This window comes from Histomonas meleagridis, assembly GCF_020186115.1.
Source record: "Histomonas meleagridis strain 2922-C6/04-10x chromosome Unknown contig_44, whole genome shotgun sequence".
In the NCBI taxonomy this organism is placed as follows: domain Eukaryota; phylum Parabasalia; order Tritrichomonadida; family Dientamoebidae; genus Histomonas; species Histomonas meleagridis.
Window position 1 is genome coordinate 277148 of NW_027150887.1, and position 25317 is coordinate 302464.

A 25317-nucleotide genomic window follows, 5' to 3' on the forward strand; every position below is an offset into this window, starting at 1 on the left:
GGGGGGGTCGTTGTCTTTTTTAGTAAACTATTTAAATCATATCACAAAACAACTGGTCAAGCTAGTGTCACTTTTTTAAACTTGAGAATCAGGAGCGAGATAAATAAATTGAATGTATGTGCAAAGATAAATAACTCGTTTATTAATTTTAATTGTTTATGGTAAAACTTTGAATGAAAACGAGTTATTCACCCTCTCGGAAGTTTAATATAGCCAAAAACTTCAGCAAAAGCACAAGATACATGAAATAAACGATTGATACAAACAAAAACAAAACGCATCTCCTTCATATAAAATGAAGTGCTTTATGTGATGGATGCTAATGCATTTAGTAAACACGATGTGGTTTGCCCATTGTTGAATGGAGTGTGATGGCACCAATTGATTGCCATTGTTTCTTAAGAAGAGAAACTACATAGTTTGTAGCAAGCATAACATTTTGGTATACTTGTTCTGGTTTCATTGCAACGTTAGCAACAGCTACACCAAATGCAATTGATTTCTTGAGCCTGAACTTGACTGTCTTACGGGCTTCATCAACAGCGTCTGCAACTTTGTCCGATGAACGAATTGGTGCTGGGAATTTACCTGTCTTGTTGAATGCTGGACCGAGTGTCTTATTGAGATTTTTGATGATTGTATCAGATGCAAGGAATAGGTGATGCTTCTTAGCCCAATATTTGATTGTCTTCTTATCCTTATTAAAGTTAGTAAGTGTTTGAAGATCATAATATGGAACATTGATAGCAGCTGCTTGCTCACAATGAATCTTATCACCCATAATACCAATGCGAAGGCCTGGGCGGATTACGTTCGGAAGCTTGATGCTACCAATAAAACGCTTATCCTTAGCAATATTATAACCTTTAAGACGAATTTGAAGTTCAATGGTTTCAGTGAACTTCCTCTTCTTCTTGTTGTTAGAATAGTCAAGGATTTCAGCAATGGCGGATCTTAAGTTTTCTTGGTGAATGCGAGACATTCAAGAAATGAGTACGGCCACGTCCCTCAATTATTTGAATAACTGTGTTTAGTTTTTAACCAATGAAATGTGATATGAAATATCTATTGATAAAAGTGTCAACTTGCCCCTTCAAGATGCAAGATGATGATGAACCAATAATAGTTTCTTCGAAAGGTGGTAATTTTTCAGGTCCCTTTTCAATTCTGCAACATTTTTCAGGACTATCCCATCGTTCGGAATTAATAGATTTTGATTCATTAACGGAACAGGAAAAAGAACTCTTTGATCCTGAAAAATTATCATGTTTTTATATAAAACCTCATATTAGTGAAGAGCTTATTTTTGGTCCATTACAAATGTGGAATGATTCAGATCAATATTCTGGAACATTTAATGTAAGCCAGTCAGTAAGAAGGATTATGCAATCCAATAAGTACATTGTTCCCGTTGCTTTTTGTATAACAAAAGATTCATATTTGTGGCCTCTTCACTTTTCGATCACATTAAATGGGGTACGTTATGATAGACCAGAGTTTAACATTAATCCAGAATCTCAAGGATATTGGCTTAATTTGTCATCATCTTTCTCCTTTTCATCAAATCAAATTCAAGTTTATGCTGATTCTAATGTATCTCAGAAGTTCATAATTGTTATTCGTCTTTTCTGCGCTCCAACTGACCTTGATCTAGCTAAAAAAGTTCTAACTCATCCACATACAGATTTAGATCATTGGAAAGAACTTTTCAAAATTTATAAATCAGAGAACGAAGATGCTGTTGTATCTAATACTTTTGTTCTCTCTTTAAATTGTCCAATTGGTCTTTGGAAAATTACTGATCCATGTCGCAGCATTAACTGTTCACATCTTCTGTGTTTCGATTTAATGACATTTCTACGTTATGCAAGAAGCTATGGTCAATGGAAGTGCCCAATTTGCGGTAAGGAGTGCACATTAGACGAACTGCAAATTGATGACTTTGTGCAACAGATAATCAATACTTTACCCGAAAAGTGCGAAAGCGCATTTGTAAATGAAAATGGTGATTATAAAGTGGATAAAATTGTTAATGATGATGTTATTGAAGAATCGGACTAAAAAATGTTTGTATAAATTAAAATGTTCTTAAATTATTTTTTTGTTATACCATTATGTGTTCAATTTCAATCCAGCAAATGAAATAATAGAAAAAATCCATAAAATAATGTGAATTATATCTAAAAAATATGTAAATAATTTATTATTTTTATAAAATGAGTGTATAGAAATTAATTTTGATATAAATTCCTATTTTTCTTCATATGCATGAAGTAATTGTTCGATTTCTGTATGACCTTTGAAGGATGCATACATGGTTGCTGAACATAATAATTTTTATATTTTTCAGATTTTATTATAAAATAAAAAAATATTAAAATAAAAATCATAAATGCTGTTTTAAATAATTTATGTAACTTCCAAATATTATTTTGAAATCCAAAATTATTAAAATAAACATCAAATAAAACAAACAAAAATCTTTAGCATTAATATCAGTTCCTTCTTGTCCAAGAAGGAATTTAACTATTTCTGTTAAACCATTTCCAGTTGCAATTATATTTCCTGTTTCAAATGTTTTAAATAAATTCTAAATATTATTTTGAAATTTCAAATTATTTTAAATAACAAATTGTATAAATAAATATTTTCATCATTTAGATCAAGAAGCTATTGATCTAAAAAATATTATTTTTTCTAGTTATTCATGAATTTTATATTGTTTTAGAACCTGAAACCCACCATGAAAAAAAAAAATTCATTCAAATTCTTCATTTTTTTCTCCCATTTTTTTAAAAAATTGATGTAAAAAATTATATAAAGTGGAGATCTGGTTTATTTTAGATATTTATTTTCAGCATAAATTGGAATCGTTGTTTTATAAATTATATAACCTGAAAATGAAAATCTTAACGAATGCTCGTTATAATAAAAAACCATTTTTTATAAGAAAAATAAAAATAGTGAACTATTAGTTTATGAAGCAAGTACTTTTGGTTGCACCTTTTTCAAGTAATAATTTGATCACATCTGCTTGATGCAGTCTAGAAGCTTTTTCGATTGCCGTATCATAATTTTATAAGAAATTCCAAATATTTTATCGAAATTAAAAATAATCAAAATAAACATTAAACAAAGCTATTAAATATTTTTAGTATTAACATCAATTCCTTCTTGTTCAAGAAGCAATTTCACAATTTCTGTGTGACCAAACCCAGATGCCATCATAAGTGGTGTATCAAATATATTAAATAATTTCCAAATATTATTTTAAAATACTAAATTATTAAAATAAATATTATCTTTAACATTAATATCAATTCCTTCTTGTTCAAGAAGTAATTTAACAAATTCTACTTTGCCACCTGTGGATGCTGTCAAAAGCGCTGATATAAATATTTTAAATAATTCCCAAATGTTATTTCGAAATATAAAATTATTAAATCAAAATTTAAACACAACAAACAAATATTTTTAGCATTGATATCGATGCCTTTTTGGTTAAGAAGCAATTTAACAATATCAATATGACCATTTTGAGTTGCTAATATAAGTGGTGTATTAAATATTTTATATAATTTCCAAATATTATTTTGAAATTTTAAATTTTTAAATAATATTTTAAGATTAACATTTAAATATCTCTGACATTTACATCAATAACTCCAATATTTTCAAGAAGTAATTGAACAGCTTCAATATCACCTTTATCAGAAGCAACAAGAAGTTCTCTATATATTGTAAATAAACTTCAAAATTTGTTGAGAAATCTTATATGATAAAAAAAAATATCAAACAAGATAAGTATACATCTTTAGAATTTTTCATTTCTTGATCTATAAGTTCGTCTAATATTTCTGTTGGATCACCCCCATCAGGAGATAAAGTGTTCATTTCCATCGCTAGGTTGAACCGTGTGGGTGAAAAACGTTTTTCTCAATTTCAAATATTCACAATTTTCAATAAATTCAAAAAGTGGCGAAAAGGAGATAAATCTATCTTGAAAAATGAATTGTCGCAAGATAGCAATGTTTTTCCAAGAATTTTTTTGTAAACATAAGCAAAAATGTGTGGTGTTTATTTCAGGGTTTGTATAAATATTGACTAAATATACACAAAATTATTTTGAAATTTTGTTTTAGTTTCGACATCTTATGATTATTCGAATTTCTTCACGTACTTAATTCAAAAGATAAATAAATAACAAAACAACAATTATTCTCATATCTTTTCTGTTTTAGTTATAAATAAAATCACTATCACATTAGCAATACAATTGTAATATTAACCCATAATATGAAAAATAAAGAAGAAATTGACGAAAATTTGCTGCGATCGGAAGAAAGTGAACATTGAACTACAAATACAATTACAACAATAATATCATCATCTAATAATTAATAAGATCCATTTACGGAAGATTTCAAAATTCTTGAACAAATGTAAATACATTGTTTAATAAGTCTAAAATAAAGATATCACTTTGATACAATTTTTTAAGTATAAAATGGTAATAAATATTTATATATATATATTTGAATAAATTTTTGAAATGATATGAAATGTTTATAGGATTTTGTTAAAAATTAAATAAAAAAAATTATTTTTGAACTAATAATATTTATTATTCACACATTCAATCTGCTTCATCCTCTTCTTCTTTTTTCTTCTTCCTTTCTTCCTCTTTTCTTCTTCTTTTTTCTTCTTCTCTCTTTCTTCTTTCTTCGATTTCTTTTCTCTTTCTTTCTTCTCTCATTCTTTTATCTTCTTCAGCTTGAATTTCTTCAAACTTCGTAATATTTGCTTTTAACTTATCGACGAGATTACTTAAAGAAGTAATAACACTTGATACAGTCTCAAACATTGGTAAACAGACAGATTTATAAAATCCGATTTTAGATCTTTGTCTATCTAAATGTTCTCTGTCATTATAACCTCTTTCATATATCATTCCTTTAGCTTGTGATAAGTCTCCGTTATTAAAGAATTCATCACAAATAAATTCGGAACATTTTTGTAGTTCATCAAATTCGCCGACGGTTATCGATAAGTCGGCGGTTTTCATCAACAACTTCAACATCAAAATTCGACCGTTTTCGGATTCGCTCCACTTTTGGCCAACTTTTGAGAAGCTATTCAAAATTTCAAAGTGATTTGACATATCGGTTGACAGAATCAAATCGACGAAAATTTGCCAAACGTTCTCCAATTGATTTTCAGGAATTTTTTCGAAAATATTATTTTCATCTTTAGTTAAAATCGAAATTAATTTCGAACAATGATGAGTTTTTATAACTGAATGATTCTTATATAAAATCGTTAAAGGGATTTCTGCTTTTTTGTTGAATATTTTAGAAACGTCACCTTCGTAACTTGTGTTATTACATAAACAAGTTACGAAAAGTATAAAAATTTCAAGTTTTGAGAATATTTTATCCAAATTTCCCATATAAATCAAATAAGCTAAAAACCTTGTCATTAAAATTATGTTTTTCCAATTATGATATTTCGAAGTATCATTATAACTTTCTTTAATTTGATACAAAAATGAGAATAATTTTTCTGATTTAATGTTAAAATTATTTAATAAGTCGAAAGTTTCGAATAAATTAAATATTAACTTAAATGAAGAAATTCCTTGGAATGAACTAATATCGAAACTTAAATTATAATAAAACTTTTGTTCTTCTTCATTTAGTTTTAATTTTTCGGGAATTATATTCTTATTTCGTTCATCTTGTTTAATCCAATTTTGTAATTCTACTTCAAGTGTACCAAGTTGAGTAATATTCTTTAATTTATATCTTTCAAGTGATAAAGATAAAAACACAGAATATGATTCAAGTAATTTTTGATCATCATATGTAAACTTTTGTAATGTCTTTTTCCATTGCATTAAAACAGCACCTAAAACATTTCGATCATTTGTTATAATCGGAACAACAATTAAAGATTTTTCCGGATTTTGATTATCATTTTCGATGATACTTGTTTTGTTTTGTATAGTTTTATCCACCAAATTATTTCTTCTTTCTTTTTCTTTTTGATCTTCAGTATCATCATTTGATTTCCCTTGCATTAATTGGGTTATAATAGCACGTTTTACTCCGAGTGAATCTTCAGTTGTTTCTTCTTTCTTTTGTACACGTTTTAACTTTGCTTCAATATCTTCATCATAAGCATAAGAAACAAAATTATTATCATTTGAAACTTTATATAATATTACAATTACTGCGCCAATAACTTTACGAATATTTTTAAGTATTTCTTCCATCATTTTCTTTACCGTCTGTGGATGTGATAACGAATAAGAAATATCGAAAAATGACCGTAATTGTAATGATAAATCAATTGAAGCACGATATAATCTTGCGTTTTCAATTGAGATACCACAAAATACATTAAATATTTGTATGAGTTTTTCATCTTCTTCAGTGAAAACTCCATCATTTTTATTAATCATTTCAGTAACGCCTCTAATTTCATGTTTATCATCAAAGATTGGGACACATAATAATGTTAATGTTCGATAACCAGTTGCTAAATCAGTTGCCTTATTAAATCGTGGGTCTTCATAAGCGTCATGAATATTTAATATTTTCCCTGTTGTTGCGGTATAACCAACAATACCTGCATTAATTGGTACCTCAATAGAATTAGATAATCCTCCTTGGAAACTTGTCACAAGTTTATCATGTGTTTCATTCACCATAAATAATGAACATCGATCAGCTTTAACAAGTTCACATGCACGTTGCATAATGTTTGGTATTAATACATCCATTCGTAATTGTCCAGATAATGTTTCTGCTACTCCTAAAAGTGATCGTAATTTCTTTTGTTGATGAATTGAATCCTTTAAAGCTTTATGATTCTTCTCAACTATTGTTGCTGAGTTTAATGATGATATAATATATGGAGCTATTTTAGCTAAGATTTTCTCATCATAATCTGTGAAGAATTGTGGAATTCGTTTCCCTCGTAATGCTATCGCATATATAATTTGTGAATCTGGATCACGAACTGGTATAATTAAGACGGATAAATCTCCATTTCCATCTGTCTTTTGATTATATGCAGAATGAACTCGAGCAGATATACATGAAACCATTACTTGTTGACGTAATGCAAAACCTGGAATCCCTGCTTTATTTGGTGGTACTACTATTGGCGTATCTGAATCGGGTGTAAATAATTGTATTAATTCACATGATTTATCATATTTATAGATTTCAACACCACGACAACAAAATAAATGTGTAAGTTTATCACGGACTGTTTCAATATATTGACGAAGTCGACACGTTTGTACTAAACCTGAGGTAATACTACTATCTAATACTGGTTGAAAGAACCATCGCGAATACATTTGACATTTGGATTGAAAATATTCAACAAATTTTTCATCATCAGGTGTGAAAAAATGATTCGAATCTGCTTCTCTAATAACTTGTACGACTCCTTTAACATGATTAGAACTGTCAAATAGTGGAAATATTAAAACAGGTGAAGTGATGGAGCAAACCGTTCCATCGGTGGACAAATTGAATGAAATATGATCACCCGCATGTTTGAGAATCATTGTTTTCCTGGAATATTGAGAATAACCTACAAGTCCTGTACCATGTGGAAAATATGATGTTGTAGTTGGACAATAAAGTACTTTAACAGATGAAACATCATGATAATAAAGTACTTTTTCGGCTAAGAAATATACTTGTAATGTGGATTCGATAAGACGATGAAGTGCTATTGTTGATGAATTTGATGCAATTTTATCAAATGCTTCTTCCATTATAAGATGTGATTGAAGTGATTCATATTGTAATGATTTATCTGTACGTGTAGTATCTATAGATGAAGATCTCCTTGTACTTAAATGTGGTGAATCACTAGTTTGTTGTAAATGAGATTTTACATCAACGCAACTTGTAAGACCAAATGTTTCTTGAGGTGGTTTACTTTTGCTTTTTATCTTTTCAATTTGAGCTTTTCGCTTTATTGATATCTTTCTTGACATATATGGAGCAAATTGATTAATCATAGCTGGTGTTGCATTTGTATCATCATAAATAGTTTCAAGTGGATGTGTAACTCGTGTAACAGCAGGTGATATTGGACGTAATGCGATAAGTTCCTTTACCAAAGACTTCTTTTCATTGCTATCATGGATCTTTTTTAATATTTTTATAGAAGCCATTTGCTTTGGTACGTTATAAAGTCTACTAACGTTCTTTACGATCACCCAAAACTGGCCAGTTTTTCAATGAGGCAGTTTAAACTATTGAATTATCGACAAAAAAAAATTGTATTTAAAATTTAGGAAGAAAACAAAATAAAAAACAGTTTATTCATAATCACTTAAAGCGTCTTCCAAATATTTAATTTTATTCATATCATTTCCTAAAAACTCATAACATAATTCTTTTGCATTTTCCACAGTATTAATTAATTGCATTAACATATCACACAAACATTGATAATTGCTTTGACTCATTTTCATTTGATCAATAACAATATAAGGGTTAGCGAATAACAACGCAAGAACTTTCAAAAACAACAAATTATATTTACCTTCGGAATCTTTAAATATTTTCATCATGAATTCCACAACGTAATTTATATATTTAAAGTCGACTTCCAATGGTAAATTATTAAACAAAACTTCGATAAATTCGTCGATTTGTAAATCGTTAAATAAATTTAAGTATAATATCACAAAAGTTGTTACACAATTATCCTTCAACAACATTTTTCTTTTAGTTTTATTAAAAGTTAAACATAAATTTAATTTTTCAAGTAACAAAACATATAAACCATTTGCATAAGGTTGAATTAAATTTAAATTTGCTAATGCAATTTTCTGTAAAGTTAAGAAAGCGGAATAATCTTCGAAATTCTTCGCCATATTTAATGCGACTTTTATAGTGTTTTCTTGAATGTTTTGGTTTAATGTAGATGTTGAACAAGAAACTATTGAACCGAAGAAGCGGATAGCATAAGAACGATATAAAATGTTTTGTAATGAGAAATATTCTTGAAATATTTTGATTAAACTTGAAAGTATTATTGGCGATTGATTACCCGCCGAAATACAAATGTTATCAATGAAATCCAAAATCACTTCGAATATTTCTTCTTCTTGAATATCCAATAAATGGAATTTAATTTTCTCATTTAATAAAAATTTATTAATGAATTCAATAAATTTCGATAAAATCGGACCGAAAAAATCATAGCCCATCCAAGCAACTATTAATGAAGCTGCTTTTAATGATTCACGTTTAGTAATGATGTCACTATTATTAGATAAAATAGTTAATAATGTATGCGAATAACGTTGGACTAAATTTCCTTGTTTGTCCGAATGTTTAAATTCCCATGCTTTAGAGATGGTTTGTGCCATATTACCTATAGCAATAGCACATGAATAACGACATTCATTAAAAATGGAGTTTTTATTAATGTTTATTGCGTCTAAAACAATTTTCCCTAATTGTGGTAAGAACTCCGGATTATTTTTTAAGATAATGGATAATATTTGTAATGATAATGATGAGATTAATATGATTAATGTTGTGCCTTTATGAATTACTTGGGAATTAATGTTTTGTAAATGTTCAACTGATGATTGTTGTATTAAAAAGTTTAATATTTGTTGATTTATTATCATTTTTATATAATTCGGATGATGTTTTATTATTGTTAACAAAACATTTAAACAAGAAAATGATAAATTTAAATCATTGTTAAATATGTTTTGTTGGAAAAATGGATAAAATTCTTCTATATATGATTCAAATGCAGGATTCTCAATTAATACTATTAAACAATTAATAGCGGAAGTTTTTAACTCATTATTTTCATTCGACAAAATCATTTTTATTAATTGTAAAACATCATTATAATAATTATATATATTATACTTCGATTTATTTATTAATGATGTTAAACATTGGAATGAAGAATTCTTTAAATCAATTGGATAATTATCATTTACAATAAAATTAAGTAAAAACTCATAAATCTTATCAAAGATATCATCTGTTTGTAAAAGATAATTTAAAAATGTCGAAAATATTAATAACAAATCAGCCGAAAGAAATCTTTCACATGAATTAATGATAAATGGAATGAAATATAAACAAAATTCTTCATTTTCTAACACAAAATATTTTAGTAATTCTTCCGACGTTTTAGCAGAAGTATTTACTAACAAAAATGAATTCGATGAAATACTATTTTTTAATATGTTCGTTATGTTACTAAAGTTACAAGAATAAAACATTTGATAATTACGGAATGTTAAACTCATTAATCGAATTAACATAAATTGTTTGTTCTCATCTGAGTTTTCATTTGTCCAACAAAAATTAAAAATCGTTTCAAATGATTCTTTCGTTATACATAAACTTTTAAATGTCATTTCGAAGATTCGCGCGCCAGAAATATCTAAGGAATCATTCGGATTATATAATTGTTTAGATAAAAAGACATTGATGTTTAAGATCGGCATTAAATAATTACTTTTAATAACAGACTCATTAAAGTTACAACAAATACTTTCAATGATTCGATGAATTTGTGTTAATAACGAAATGTTTAATGGCGGAGTTACATTAAAATAATTTAAACATTTCTCTAAAAGTGATGGTATATCACCTTTAAATATATGTTCATTGATCGAATATGTAATTAAACTTATGTATTGGGAAAATAATGTCGAATCTTGAATATACGAATCAAGTAATTCAATGAATTTGGACCATATGTATGGACATATTTCGGTCGAAAAAACATTGGAATGTGATATTAAATAAAGAGATGAAAATTGATCATGAATATCAAGAGAATTAATACCACGATCTATTAATTCTAAAAAGGTGGAAATAAAATTGGGATTGACGTCTGTTGTTATAAGAGATAATAACATTAAAATATGTGGGAGAGTAGAAATATTTTGAATAAATGAAATTATAACTTGGTCAAATTCTGGTCGCATCATTGTTTGAAGAATTTCTAATATCTGCATTTGGTTTCCTTTGATGTTTTCATTGGTAAATAAATTTAATAATTGAAGAAAAATTTGGATTTGGATTTCAGGAGTAAAATTTCCCCAAAATTTAGAAAAACATTTATGTAAGATAGAAAAAGCAAATTTTTTACATGTTGTATCAGTTTCTTGTATATTAATATACTTTAATAAAACTTGAATTGATAAAGGATTTTGTAAAAAAGAATCCATTTTCTCCATGATTGAATTAAGCCCAGTATTGTTGCCATTCGTGACATATGAACAGCACTCTGTGATTAAATTAAATTCTTCTCCAAAATCCATTATTACATTTGGCAAAGCTGTCTCATATCCGACGGTTTTTTTTGTTTGTCACTTTTTGTTTTATTCCTGCAACTCCAAAATGTTGCAGGAAACAACATTCGCTTATATATCATTCATTTTATTTTTTGATAACTGAAGAAATGAAACGAATATTATTTGCCTTTTTATTTAATAAAATTTTAAAAATTATACTTGATTGAAAAAAATAATTTCTTCGTTTAGGACAAAAACATTATCTTTCATTGTTTCCCATTCACTCTCAATAATGTTTATCATGAAAAATTTGAGAAATGAAATAATTATATTTTTCAAAACTCAAATTTACAAACAGAAGAAATATTATTACCATTAAGTTATTGATGAAATTTAAAAAAAAATGCTTTAAACCTAAAATCTAGTGAAAATGGATAAAAAATTAGTTTCAGACATAGCCACCATCTGACTTTCGAACGCCATGATGTTTTTTAAACAATTTTTGTTCTTGACGATAAGGATCGACAGCTTTTTGAATATATTACGATTTTACATTCTACTTTTTGATTGTCCACTTATTGAATGGGCGATTTTCACATAGCATGTCATTGGGGGCATTCAAACGCCTTAATTGACCATGGTCAAAGTCGATTGAATATAATCCTCTCAATATTGATAAGGCGGTTTTTTTATGAGGCCTCATACAATTTTTCCCTAACGATAAAGTTGCCTGCACAATTTTCATTAACGGTCCCGAATCGGGTATAAAAAGACGATAGGATTTTCAATTTCTATCAAATATTGTGCGTATTGGATTTCTACAAGCAAAATTCAGAAATGTATCTCGTCCCATTTGAATTTTGAATACTCAATAAAACTTGCTTCATTTTATACAAATGCTTACAGGTAAACCAAAGTCACAGATCATAAAAAACTGCATAATATATCACAATGATAGTTCTATCGAAAGATATCACCTTGATAAAGAAGGAATTATAATAAAAAACAATGATGGGAAATTTATTTCACGCAAAAAACTAAATTATTATCAGAGAATCAATGTTCTAACTGGGTAAAACAAAGTAGTAATAGCAGTATCGAATTCGGTTAATGATGATGTATGAGTTGTAATCTAATTTTTGATGATGCTATCGAAAAGGCTCAAATATGTACAGAAAATAAACGAAGCTTTGGACAAGTTATATCATTTCTTGAGTAAACAGTATTTATTATTAAATCATGCATTAATTAACCAATGTTTAGTAAAAAACATATTATTACTGTGATCTATGTATTTATTTATAAAAGAAACGACTTATTTTGGAACAAGTAAAAATATTTCAATTTTTGTACAATACATAAAATGTGAATTATTTAAATTACAAAATCTTTATTCATCTTTATAATCTAATGGAAGGAAGTATTTCCTTAAATTCATTCTATTTGGCGTTTCTTTCGGATCCTTTAACAATTCCTTTTCGACTTCTTCCAACAAATCTTCTTTCTCTCGCTTGTATAGAAAGTGTTCGAACAACAATTTATACAATTCCATCACTTTATCCGGTGGGAAATCTTTATTATCTTTTGTCCTCCTCATTATTTCCATTATTTCATCATCTGCGTCCATTTTAATTAATAATTTTATCATATTTTCTACGAACTCAAATTCATTTCCATGACTTTCGAATCCGAACATTAATATTTGCAGTGCTGCGTCCCTATCAACATTAACAGCATTTTCCATTGCAGCTATAGCTAAGTACAAATGATATGTACATTTATTAGCTTCGATACAAGCAACAAATTCTTGTCGCATAGCCACAGGACCACCAGTTCTTTGTAAAAACTTTAAAAATTGTATCGTCGCTAAAGTCAAATGAGAAATATTATTCTCAGATCTTAATATTAAGTTTCGATATGTTTCATATGCCTCCGGCGACCGTTTATTTGATTCGAGTAATTCAGCAAATGTAAAGTTCAGCATCAAATTGTCAGGCAATGTGTTGATGGCTTTGTGGTATACTTCGATCGCAGCGTTAATATCACCAAATTCAATAAGGGCCTGACCATATTCAAGCCATAATAATGGAACATAACGTAATGTGGTTAAGGCACTGTTGTATGCATATTCAACATATTCACGATGGACATCTGGATTGGCATTTAATGGATTGGTTTTTTCATACTCAATAAATAAACGCCATTGATGTAATAAACAAAAGCCTCCTTCATCCATAGTACATAACATATGTTGAAGTTGTTTATGATATCGTTTCTTGGTATGATAAACAGTGGCTGTGGCTTTGAAATGTCGCTCTTGATCGGGTAAAAGTGTGGCAGCTAAATTTGTGGATTTGCGATTTTCAAAATCTCGATAATTCTTAAAAAATTCTTGAAGCCCTTCCATGGGAACTAGAAGAGCACGTTGATAGACACGACGAAGTCTATCAATAGGAACGCCAGGTGAATTTTCGGCTAAATTGGCATAATCAGAATAAAGACGAATTGCATTCATATCACGACCAACTTTACTAAGAGCATACTCGTAAGCTTGGCAAATTTGAAGACGATCATAACTAGTGGATTGAACAAAATCAATATAATCCATAAATAAGTTAACATCAGGGGTGTTAGGAAGAGAACGATAGTAAAGCCTCATTACGCGAGTGTTGGCTTCGTCATCTGTACATTGTCGTTCTTCTTTGATATATTGAATCCAGATTGGTGGATACGTTGGAAATATTTCAAGAAACTGTTCAAAAAGAGACCGCCTTTCATCAGTTAGCTCGGCTTGAATTTCTAATTGTTTGACAATTCCTTGAACAACATCAAAAATTTCTTTGTTCATTGAAGCCAATTGGATCTTAACGGTTTCTATAGGGCGCCTGAATTTTGTGTTAAACGATCATAAATCATTCAATAAAACATATTTCTTTAAATGTTTTTTTCCAATGCAATCAATCTTAAATGACTTAAAATTTTTTGATTTTTGTAATACCTTTTTGAACTATCTAGATTTCGCATTTTATTCAATTAACAATTCAAGTAGCACAAATAATTATGAAAAAATTTTAACAAAAAATGAAAAAAAAATCATATTTACTAGTAATAAATCTTACAAGGAGAATAATATTAATTGGAAAAATGGAAGTAAAATACGCAAAAAAACTTTATTCTAACAATTACTTTTTTTTCGTTTGATTTTCTCATGCTCTGGTGTAATAGAAATGATTTGTTCATTACCATATTTTCCAAATGATGTATAAAGAAGTGAGCACATAATGGAAAAAAGTTCTTTGATGTTTTGCCCTGTATTTGCGTTCCTTCCATCCATTCAATATCATAACTTTGAGCAAATTGTTCTATTTGTTCGGTTGTGATCACTCTTTCTTTTTCCAAATCAATCTTATTTGTAAAAAGTAATATTTTTGCTTCTGGTGCAGAATCTTTTAAGAAGTCGATCCACCTTGGAAGTGATTTAAAAGAATTTTGTTCTGATACATCACAAACCAAAAATGCTCCTTTTGAATCTCTTGCATAAAAACCAACAAGTCCACGATACATTTCTTGACCTGTATCCCAAAGTTCCAATATAATTTTTTGTCCTTCAACTTCTCATGTAATTGTTACATATTGGGAACCTATTGTTGGGATATGATTTTCTTGAAATTCACCATCACAAATTTTATTGATTGTTTTCCCGACACCAGCATCTCCAATCATTACGACTTTGTAAACAATAGAGGATTTTTCTTTCTTTCCCATAATTTTTTTTACCCAAAAAAATAATCAGGAATTGAAATGCCCTAAGGTCAAAATTGAAATAATGGTTCAAAAAAATGAAAATTGCATGAAAGAGAACGATATGCTGCTATTACAGTTGTTTACACAATTTTTTGAGATCAAGATTTTCTGTAATCAAAATTTTTCAAACGAAAACATCCATGCTAAAATCGAAAATATCTCATTAAAAGCTTTTAATTGTATTTGAGGCTAATTTATATTAAATAAGAATTATGTTAATTATTTAAATGATTTTTTAAACTTCTTAAATCGAGAAACTAATTGAACAAAATTTGATCGAAAAAAATATCACCAAAAATATTAAATTGGAATATTTTGCTCATCATAAAACAGAAAAAGAAAATCAAAACCATATGGCACAAGGAATAATTCAATAGAAAAATACTTATTTGATCATAATGAAGAGCTTTCAAAGAATGATTGGGAGCTTCATAAGAAAATGATTAAAGAAGGAGTAAATCCGAAAGAAATTGCGAAAATAATTCGAAATGATGAAATAGAAAAACTTCAAGAAATGTCATCACAAACAAATTTTGATTCTAATCAAACAATTGAACCATCACTTTATGAAAGATGTTCATTTATTAATACAGGTAAATATGCAGTTGCAGGTGGAAATCTTGAAATCATTTATTTATGTGAACAAAATCATTCATCATTTGATAAAGCTTATGAACAGCAATTATGTTTCATCAAAATGATATCTTCATATAGCAGTTAGAAATAATAATATAGAAATAGTAAAATTACTTTTAGATAAAGAAGGAATTGATGTTAATGCAAAAAATATTCATTTGAATAATTTTATATATGTTTTAATAATTTGAAATATGTTTTAATAATTTGAAACAGCACTTCATATAGCAGTTAGAAATAATAATATAGGGGGACGGAATTGATTTATTATAAATATAATAGAATCGAAATAAAAGATTTTAATTATTTTTTTTAGGTTTATTTATGATAGTTGTTACCTTTGTTCCTTATGACCCTTTGGCATCTTTCAATCCATTCGTCAAAAACTTTGGCTAACGTATCCTTCATCCATAATTTCAGTTATTGTATCGTGCAATTGTTGAAAATCATCAAATTTTTCTCCTTCTAATTGATTTTTAAAAAAACCAAAAATAAAGTAACCTAAAGGAGCAAGATCTGGTGAATATGATGGATGCGGAGCTATTTTAAAATCATTATCGATGGAAAATTTAATTGAGGCATTTGAAGTATGGGGAGATGCATTATCGATATGTTAAACATATAGGGGTTAATTTTATTTTTTCCTTGTAGGGATACAATTTATCCTAATTAATTAATTATCTTAATTGTTTGATCATATTACTAATACCCCGAGTTAAATTTTTCATCTTTTATTAAATCAATTATAGAGAATTAATTAATATTCCGAAAGATTATTACCATATATTTTATCGTGCCAATTTTTCTATCTATAATTTCCATAAAATTTTCTCTTGATAGTGACCACTTATGCTTGTGATCATACGATAAAAAACCCATGATTCATTCACAGTAATGATTATATGAATTTTTTTCTTATGTAGACATTTAATATTTCGAGGAGCTCGGCTTCTTTTCGAACTTTTTTTTTTCATTTCAGATCTCTTTAATTCAAATTGATGCACCCAATATTTAATGGTATTAATATTGAGTGCATCTTGGTGATAAACATCATCGAACTCTTGTTTAATTTGGCTGAGTTTATAACCTTTTCTTTTCAAAAAAATATTGCTGCTCATTGTTCGATATCCATAAAAATGAAATATGTTTAAAAATAGCAATATGACAATTTATTATTGACATTTACTCAATATATGAAATATTTATGATATCAAAAATCATATCATTATTCTTACAATCTTTTATAATAGTTCTATATTAATTATTGTTATCAAAAGAATAAAAGGGTTATATTTAAAATAAAACATTTTTGTTTACCCTATATTTGTGCCTGAGCGATATTATTCCTTTTGGCTTTTATGTTTGAACAAGAGTATTCGGCAATTTTATGTGAATCCTAGTGTAACCTTTGTCACACATGATCTGATGTTGATAAAGAATCAAAGCACTATCATTACGATTCATCAAATATGCTAACTGGTTAATCAAACCACTTTGCCTCAAAACAGTCAAATCATGTGTTTTTCCACAAAGAGCAACGTTTACACTAATACATTGCTTATCAGGATTCACAAGAGCTTGAAGCTTGATTCCATGCATCTTGTGTTTTTTGGAATAAAACAATTTTGATGTTTTGAAATCATTATACCTGTGGATGGGGATCAATGAAGCATCTAATGGGTCGATTGCTCTTGAATATTCATCAATTTTTTTTGATGCATTCGTTGCGAAATTCAAAAATTTGGAGATAAATGCTTGGAATATTTTCTGAAGAGTTTCGAAAACTATGTTATGTAGCATTGTTAAACTTGATCCTATTAATGCACTCATTACTTTATATTTGCCATATGAATTCATATATGTCAGCAGAATGAATAAACTCTCTTTGTTGGAGATTGTTGGTTCTTATTCTCTCCTTGGTGCATAGCACTGTTTGGCTGTTTTTTATAGAAATAATTTAGATTGTTCAACATTAAAATTTGTGAGGGCTTCGATAACCTCTTCACCTTGTTCTTTGAAAACCTTTTGATAAGAAATAACTTTTTTTGGCAACTCTTCATTTTCATCATCGCTTGAGGATTTCAGTACAATCGCAGCTTGTTGAATTCTAGATTGTCTAGCTTGCAGGGTGAATGCAAATATGTCTTGTTCCATTGAAGATGTGAATTATTTTCAATGGAAAAAAATCAATGGTATTTTATGCAGAATGGGACATCCATCCACACAGCAAAAATAACATTAGATTATTTAAAAGATTTTTGAAAAGTTCTTACAGACTGGCCAGCAAACTCACAGGATTTAAATCTGATTGAGAATCTCTGAAGCATATCAAAACAAAAAGTAGAGGAAATGAGTCCATAAACAAAAAAAGATAAAATTTATTTAAATTTTGATGTTTGGACCAATCTAGACATCAAAATAATCAACAACCTCATTGCATCAATGAACAATAGGCTCAAACTTCTAGTCCAAATACCTACTAAAATATTTTGAGTATAAATTCAGTACTTTATTTTTTGTAAAAAAAAAGATGGATCACTTTTTTGTGCTAAACCATTGAAACACCATTCAGAGATCCGCCGGCTGGCTCATCTTTATTGCAAGAACTTTATTCCAGTAAAAGGACTTTTTTCAAAATATGTCACTTTTAACAATATACATCGACATTTTTCAGAATAAAAACTTTTTCCGGTGAGTTATTCTTCTTTATTTAAATTTCGATGTAAACTATTCAATAAAAAATCCGTGTTTTTTCAATAAAATACGATCACAACCGCTAGAGTTCATATGAAACCGTTTAATTCATTCAAAAAGTTGATGCTAGACGTTTAATTTAAGAATGAGTGCAAGCATAAAAGTTAATTATGGATTCCATTCACTTGCATTCATAAACACATTTTTCCCACCTATGATCGATGTTTTTTTATTAATCTTTTACATTACTCAAGGAAGATTTTCTGGATATCTTCCAACAGTTTCAGAAACAGGCACTGAAGTTCCAAACAAAATAATCATGTTTCTATCCTTTTCCGCTGTTGCAACTGTTGTGTTTGCATTTTTCATGTTTTTTATTTTTTATCTTTCAAGTGTATATCATATTTCTGAAAAGTTAAGAAAAACAATGTACATGCTCATCACTTTAGCGTGGATTTTTTACATTTTAGTTCCTGTGTTTCCATGTAATGAAATACCAATTTGTCATTATATATCGACATTTTTAGCATTTTTCATAATAAACATTCTCCAACTTATTGGGTATGTCATCACCAAAAAAGATAGTCCAAATTTGAAAAATAAGCTGAGATTATTTTTCATCATTGGCCAATTTCTTTCATTGCTTGTAGTTTCTTTAAGCGAACATCTCTTTGACCCAAGAATTAACGTAACAATTTCGACATTTGGCGAATATTTAATTGCCATTTTTTATTCATTATATAGTTATTCATACTATAAAGAAATGAAAAGTTCTAAAATGTACTTCGAATTCGAACAAGAAAATAAAATATCTAAAGGAAAATAACAACTTGGTAATGTGCGGCCGGAATCATATTATCTTTCATAAAAAGTATCATATCATATGAATCTTTTTTTTTTCACATCTTTTAGAAATTTAATCATATTGGAAAAATTATTTTAATTTAAATCAATAATTTTTCTGAGTATATTGATATTAGGTCACAAATCCTATTTTTTATTGTTCATTTCTTTATAAAAAGAAAATTTTTATACTTTGTTGATGCTATCGCCTTCCAAGACGATTATTTTTGATTCAAATTGTAAAAGTGGTAAATGCGTGTTGTCTTTTTAACAGGAAACATAGGAACAGGAATACCAGAAATCTTAAAAACATTTGAAAAGCATCGAATCCCAGTTTTAGATGTTGATGCTATTGCGTTAGATCTTGTTAGCGATGTTATTTCTATTCCATCACAAAATGTATTAAAACTTTGTGGTTGCAAAATTTTAAATCCCAGTGGAACTGTTGATCAGTGTGAACTAAGCAAAGCTCTTTTTTCCGATCCGAACAAAAGAAAACAATATTTCGATATTCTTTTTCCATATCTTCAAAGAAAACTTCTTATAAAACTTTTTACGCTATGGATCCTTCGTAAGAAAACCGTAATTATCTCCATGACTCACTTCTTTGAGTATTATTCTACATGTTTTTATTCAGACTTAATTACTGTCAATTCATCTTATGAAAAGCAACTTCAAAGGGTTATGGAAGATATGAAGGTAAGTGCTGAGGAAGCATCTCAAAGAATTAAGACACAAATTCCGATCGATTTTAAATGTTCAATGTCAACCATTGTAATCAATAATGAAGGAAATGCAGATGAAAACGAAAAAAATGTATCAGAAGTAATAAACAAATGGAAAAATGAACCACGCAAGATAAGCAGAACGATTCTTGATCCGCTTTTTATTGTTTTTATTGTATTTCTGATCATTTTCTTTTTCTATTAAATGCTGAATAAACTTTATGAAATCAAAAAATTTTCTTTAAAAACTGTATTTTATAAAAAATTTTTTTAAGCTTAAGTGAAAAAAGGCGATAATAAGATTCATCAAGTTAATTTAAAATATAAAATTTCCTCAAGCGTTTGGCGTTTTAATATTTATGTAACATTCTATTTTCATTAAAAAAAATCAAAACTGAATATTGGGCACCACAAGAAGGGCATGCTGATTTTAATAAAGTATTTCATAAACAAAAAGGAATTGATATCAATGCTATAGGTGTTTATTTGTTCCATATGGCATTAATTTCATCATTTAATGTTTGAAAAGAATATTCGGCATTCATTTAACACATCATTAATATTAGCATTTGAACAAAAGAGAATAATATTAATACTAAAGATCTTTATTTTTCATGTTTAAAAATTATTTTTATCTATCGAAATACATCTAATAGTGGAAATTATATAATTAAATAAAACAACACTTGTGAAGGAATCTAAAATGAACCAAATTGATATTATTCTTTTACTTGCAAACAAAATTATATCAAAAACTGCTTGTACTGATATTCAAAAATCTCAAACTATAATAATTTATTAAATAAGTATCCTACTTCATGAAGTATTATAACATACATAAAATAAAATTCACTATGTTAATTATCAATGATGTTGATAATAGAAATTACGCATGCAAAACGTTTTCCTTCCTTAATTTCAAAAAGGATCTTTGTAAATAAAGTAATTTAAAAAAAATATGAATATGTTTTTAAAATGATTAAAACAATTTCTCTACAACAAGATTGACCTCTCAATAGTAAACATTTACTTACATTTTTTCTAATAATTTTTTATATATTTAAAAATCATATGCACATGAAAATATATAAATATAACAAATACAAATATCTTTTTTTCTGTAAACATTATTTTGATTTTTAATTTTACTATGAAATATAAGCTATATTCATCGCTTGTTTTTTTAATCTTTTTTATTTGCGTAATATTTTAAATTGATTTCTGATTGGATTTCCATAAATTTTTCTCTTGGTCTCATTAAACCTTTTTTAGAAAATGATTCAAAAATTGTTTATATCGAAAAGTGCCGCTTTAACGGTTATGGTCAGCCTTTGGAAAAATGGGACGTCTTCATTCCCCAGGAAAAGGTATTTCAGGTTCAACAATTCCTTACCGCAGAACAGCTCCACATTGGCTCCAACTTTCAGGAGAAAATGTTGTCCAACTTATTTGTGACTATGCAAAGAAAGGAATCAGACCATCACAAATTGGTGAAAAACTTCGTGATAGCCACGGTGTTGGTCAAGTTCGTGCAGTTACAGGTAATAAGGTTCTTCGTATTCTTAAAGCCAACGGCTTAGCACCAGCTCTTCCAGAAGAATTATACTATTTAATCAAGAAAGCAGTCAATGTTCGTAAGCATCTTGAAAGGTCCAGCCATGATATTGATGGCAAGTACCGCCTTATCCTCATTGAAAGTCGCATTCATCGTCTTGCACGTTATTACAAGTCAAGGCGCATCATTGCACCAAACTGGAAATACAATGCCCAAACAGCATCTGCTATTACAGCATAAACGACCATTAATGTTTTTATTTTTAGCAAAAGTTTTGGACAGGAATTAACCCCTTGTTTATGAAACGATTATTTTTCATACAAAAACCCAAAGCAAAAACTGCCGCGGTCATAGCCGATAGGGAGATTTTGGTTCTCAAATTTCCGATCAAACCGTTTGGCTAAATGATATAAAACCCGCCAAAAATAAAATATTCAAACAAAAGCTGATTATTTCACAGGTTGTAAAGTAAATACTTTTTGAATAAAAATTTATGGTTGACATACTTCACTTTAGTAGATGCAAATCTTCGTCAAGACCCTCACTGGCAAGCACATCACCCTTGAAGTTGAGCCAACCGACCGTATCGAGGATGTCAAGTCCAAGATCCAAGACAAGGAAGGTATCCCACCAGATCAACAACGTCTTATCTTTGCTGGTAAGCAACTTGAAGATGGAAACACACTCCAAGATTATTCCATCCAAAAGGATTCCACCCTTCACTTAGTTCTTCGTCTTCGTGGTGGTATGCAAATCTTCGTCAAGACCCTCACTGGCAAGCACATCACCCTTGAAGTTGAACCAACTGATCGTATTGAGGATGTCAAGTCCAAGATCCAAGACAAGGAAGGTATCCCACCAGATCAACAACGTCTTATCTTTGCTGGTAAGCAACTTGAAGATGGAAACACACTCCAAGATTATTCCATCCAAAAGGATTCCACCCTTCACTTAGTTCTTCGTCTTCGTGGTGGTATGCAAATCTTCGTCAAGACCCTTACTGGCAAGCACATCACCCTTGAAGTTGAACCAACCGACCGTATCGAGGATGTCAAGTCCAAGATTCAAGACAAGGAAGGTATCCCACCAGATCAACAACGTCTTATCTTTGCTGGTAAGCAACTTGAAGATGGAAACACACTCCAAGATTATTCCATCCAAAAGGATTCCACCCTTCACTTAGTTCTTCGTCTTCGTGGAGGCCTTTAAGTAGATTTTGATGAATAAAGGTCATCACATTGATTTAAATATTTTGAAGTTTTCATTCGTTTTGATGGTCATCAAATTCATTTGCATATTTGCGGCTTTCTTTACAGAATTTAGTGAAATATAATTTTTGGTACATAATATGTGTTATGATAACAGATTGTTTAAGTGTGCTGTAAAGGGAATCTCTACGAATATCAAATGTCTTTATTTTTCTTTTATATCTTCTCATAATATATTTTACTGTTAAATGTATAATTCCAAAAAAAAATCCCTGAAAAAACCCAACAGAATGATTACTGATGATACAGAATTATGATGAACTTTTAGGGTATGGTTGAGAATTACAAAAGATAATTATTAGAAAAACATATAAAATTTACCAACTTAGAGCGTTTTATTCATCCACCTTTAGAGTTGTCTTTTCAAAATATTTTCATCACATTTTCATTTTTACTTTGTCTAGTTTTTGCCCATAATTACTTATAACTAATGCATAGCACATCTTTGCTTATCATAGTAAGCAAATTCTTTCGTCAGTACTTAACAAAAATATTTTTTATTTCATTGAAGACGTTAAATTCTTCAAACTTTTGTAATTACAAAACAAATTATAATTCAATTCATGGCAAAATTTGAACGTAATTTTTACTTTATAAATCCGAAGAAGACTCTTTCTTCGCGAATATTATTCCCTTCTTATGTAATATCACCACCGCTACAACTACTGCTGCCACCACAACTATTGCAATTACTATTCCTGCGATCATTCCTCCGTTGTTACTTCCATCTCCTTCGCCAGCGTCATCGCCACCTCCTGTTTGCTCTCCACCAGTTGGATTCTCAGTCGCAGTCACTGTCACTGTTGGCTGATTCGTTCTTCCGCCTTCTGTTGGCTGTGTTGTTGCTGTGTGAGGCACTTGTGTGTTAGAATTTGTTTGCGGAGTAATTTGCGAATATTGAACACCATTAACTTTTATGTTATCGATTCCATTTATTTCTTTGCATTCATTTCCATTCTGTGACGTACATATCACATTTATTGAATTATCACTTGTTATATCGATTTGTGGTATATTTTCTGTTGATACTTTAATTTGAATATTTGTTCCGTCAATATGAATTTCTTTTTGTTCGAAATTCGAATTTAATATTTTCGCATCACCAACAATGATTCCATCATCAACAATTTCGATTTCATTGATACTTTCATCTTGTAATTTTATCGATTTACCAGTAACTCGTGTTTGTAACCCGCGTAATGATTGGACATCTGTCGTAAGTTGATTAGCGACATGAAGATTTCCATCTCGTCGTTCTCTATATGTTACACCACTCATTTCAACATTATATAAGTTAACTGTTGCAGTGCCCATAAAGCCAAGGTAAATGTTGATGAATTTTGTTGTTGTTGTTGAATCGCCGACTGGTTCTTCTGCTCCATTATAGAAGTATAAAATAGATTCATCTTCGGATTTGATTACATGATTCTTTGTTCTAAGTGATGATGGAGCAATTTGTGCAATCTGTGTGTTACTATTCATTCTAACGAGACCAATGTTAACTGTGTCTCCTGTAACTTGATTATATACATTATTAAGATTGGCAGTTGTATGTATTTTACCATATTCAGCAGGACAGTATTGGTCTGGATCAGAATCTGCAGATGCACATACATAATTGGGGAAACAATCAATCATATGGAACTCCCATTCAATGGTTTCGGTGGGAGAGGTGACAGTGACTTTGACGGTACTGCCTTCTTTGATTTTCGTGATGTCGCTGATTTGGATTACAATTAGATATGAACTCTGATAACAAATAGAGGATGATAGAGCCGCACCATCACATGTAACAGATGCAGTAGCAGTGTCTAGTTTGCTATCATAATTGCTGGTGTGTAATGAAAAACGTGAGGAAAGAAGACGTAATGGAACTGGACCAGGTGGTGGATATGCAATATAAGGTTCGGAATACGAATTATTAGTAGCAGCCCCAGTGACATATTGAACAGTATACTTATCGTAAAAGCCAAGTGCACTTTGAATATATCGAGCACGGAATATGCCAGCACGATGACCAACATCATAATTGTTGTACTCAGATTCGCGGATGAAAAAATCAATGGCCGTTTGTGGAACAATACTACCCATATGGATATTAGATTGAGCAAGATATTCAATTGGTTCTTCGTCACAACATGTGGTACATGAGATTTGATGGCCAAATTGGTTATTGACGGACATTATCATTGCAGCCTTTTGTGCTTTAAGTTGAATCGTATCGCGTTCAAATGTAAGGGATCGAAGACCAACAAAGTTGCGATAAAAGTTAAGCCTACGTTCTGTATCATCAACAGCTTCTGGGTTCATCGTGCCAACATCACATGAACCAGCATTGGACGGAGCAATCCATGCCCAACTAGAATGTGCAATATATTGATTTTCCATCATTGAACATACTTCATCATCGGTTCTGCTTTGAAGCTGTTGGAATAAAGGCGGAACCATCGAATAACAAAAGCAAGAAAGCAAAAAAAGCAT

General features: G+C 29.3%; 7 protein-coding genes across 7 annotated transcripts; 3 read left to right on the top strand and 4 right to left on the bottom strand.

Annotated features, from left to right (window-relative positions):
• Window positions 1–328: 328 nt before the first annotated feature.
• On the bottom strand, window positions 329–982 carry GO595_006399 (ribosomal protein RPL10A; the record flags this gene model as incomplete). Its single annotated transcript, XM_067919748.1, has 1 exon — window positions 329–982. One exon carries the CDS (start codon window positions 980–982, stop codon window positions 329–331), a length of 654 nt encoding a protein of 217 aa, XP_067773277.1.
• Window positions 983–1098: 116 nt separating this feature from the next.
• On the top strand, window positions 1099–2061 carry GO595_006400 (E3 SUMO-protein ligase pli1; the record flags this gene model as incomplete). The annotated part of the gene is made up of 1 exon (XM_067919749.1): window positions 1099–2061. The coding sequence occupies one exon, from the start codon at window positions 1099–1101 to the stop codon at window positions 2059–2061; it is 963 nt and encodes a 320-aa protein (XP_067773278.1).
• A 2575-nt stretch (window positions 2062–4636) lies between these two features.
• On the bottom strand, window positions 4637–8200 carry GO595_006401 (3'5'-cyclic nucleotide phosphodiesterase family protein; the record flags this gene model as incomplete). The annotated part of the gene is made up of 2 exons (XM_067919750.1): window positions 4637–4922; window positions 5829–8200. The coding sequence occupies 2 exons, from the start codon at window positions 8198–8200 to the stop codon at window positions 4637–4639; spliced, it is 2658 nt and encodes an 885-aa protein (XP_067773279.1).
• A 4501-nt stretch (window positions 8201–12701) lies between these two features.
• GO595_006402 (cleavage stimulation factor subunit 77) lies at window positions 12702–14159 on the bottom strand (the record flags this gene model as incomplete). Its single annotated transcript, XM_067919751.1, has 1 exon — window positions 12702–14159. The coding sequence occupies one exon, from the start codon at window positions 14157–14159 to the stop codon at window positions 12702–12704; it is 1458 nt and encodes a 485-aa protein (XP_067773280.1).
• A 7193-nt stretch (window positions 14160–21352) lies between these two features.
• On the top strand, window positions 21353–21808 carry GO595_006403 (40S ribosomal protein S13; the record flags this gene model as incomplete). Its single annotated transcript, XM_067919753.1, has 1 exon — window positions 21353–21808. The coding sequence occupies one exon, from the start codon at window positions 21353–21355 to the stop codon at window positions 21806–21808; it is 456 nt and encodes a 151-aa protein (XP_067773281.1).
• A 279-nt stretch (window positions 21809–22087) lies between these two features.
• On the top strand, window positions 22088–22777 carry GO595_006404 (ubiquitin C; the record flags this gene model as incomplete). Its single annotated transcript, XM_067919754.1, has 1 exon — window positions 22088–22777. The coding sequence occupies one exon, from the start codon at window positions 22088–22090 to the stop codon at window positions 22775–22777; it is 690 nt and encodes a 229-aa protein (XP_067773282.1).
• A 650-nt stretch (window positions 22778–23427) lies between these two features.
• GO595_006405 (CAP domain-containing protein) lies at window positions 23428–25317 on the bottom strand (the record flags this gene model as incomplete). The annotated part of the gene is made up of 1 exon (XM_067919755.1): window positions 23428–25317. The coding sequence occupies one exon, from the start codon at window positions 25315–25317 to the stop codon at window positions 23428–23430; it is 1890 nt and encodes a 629-aa protein (XP_067773283.1).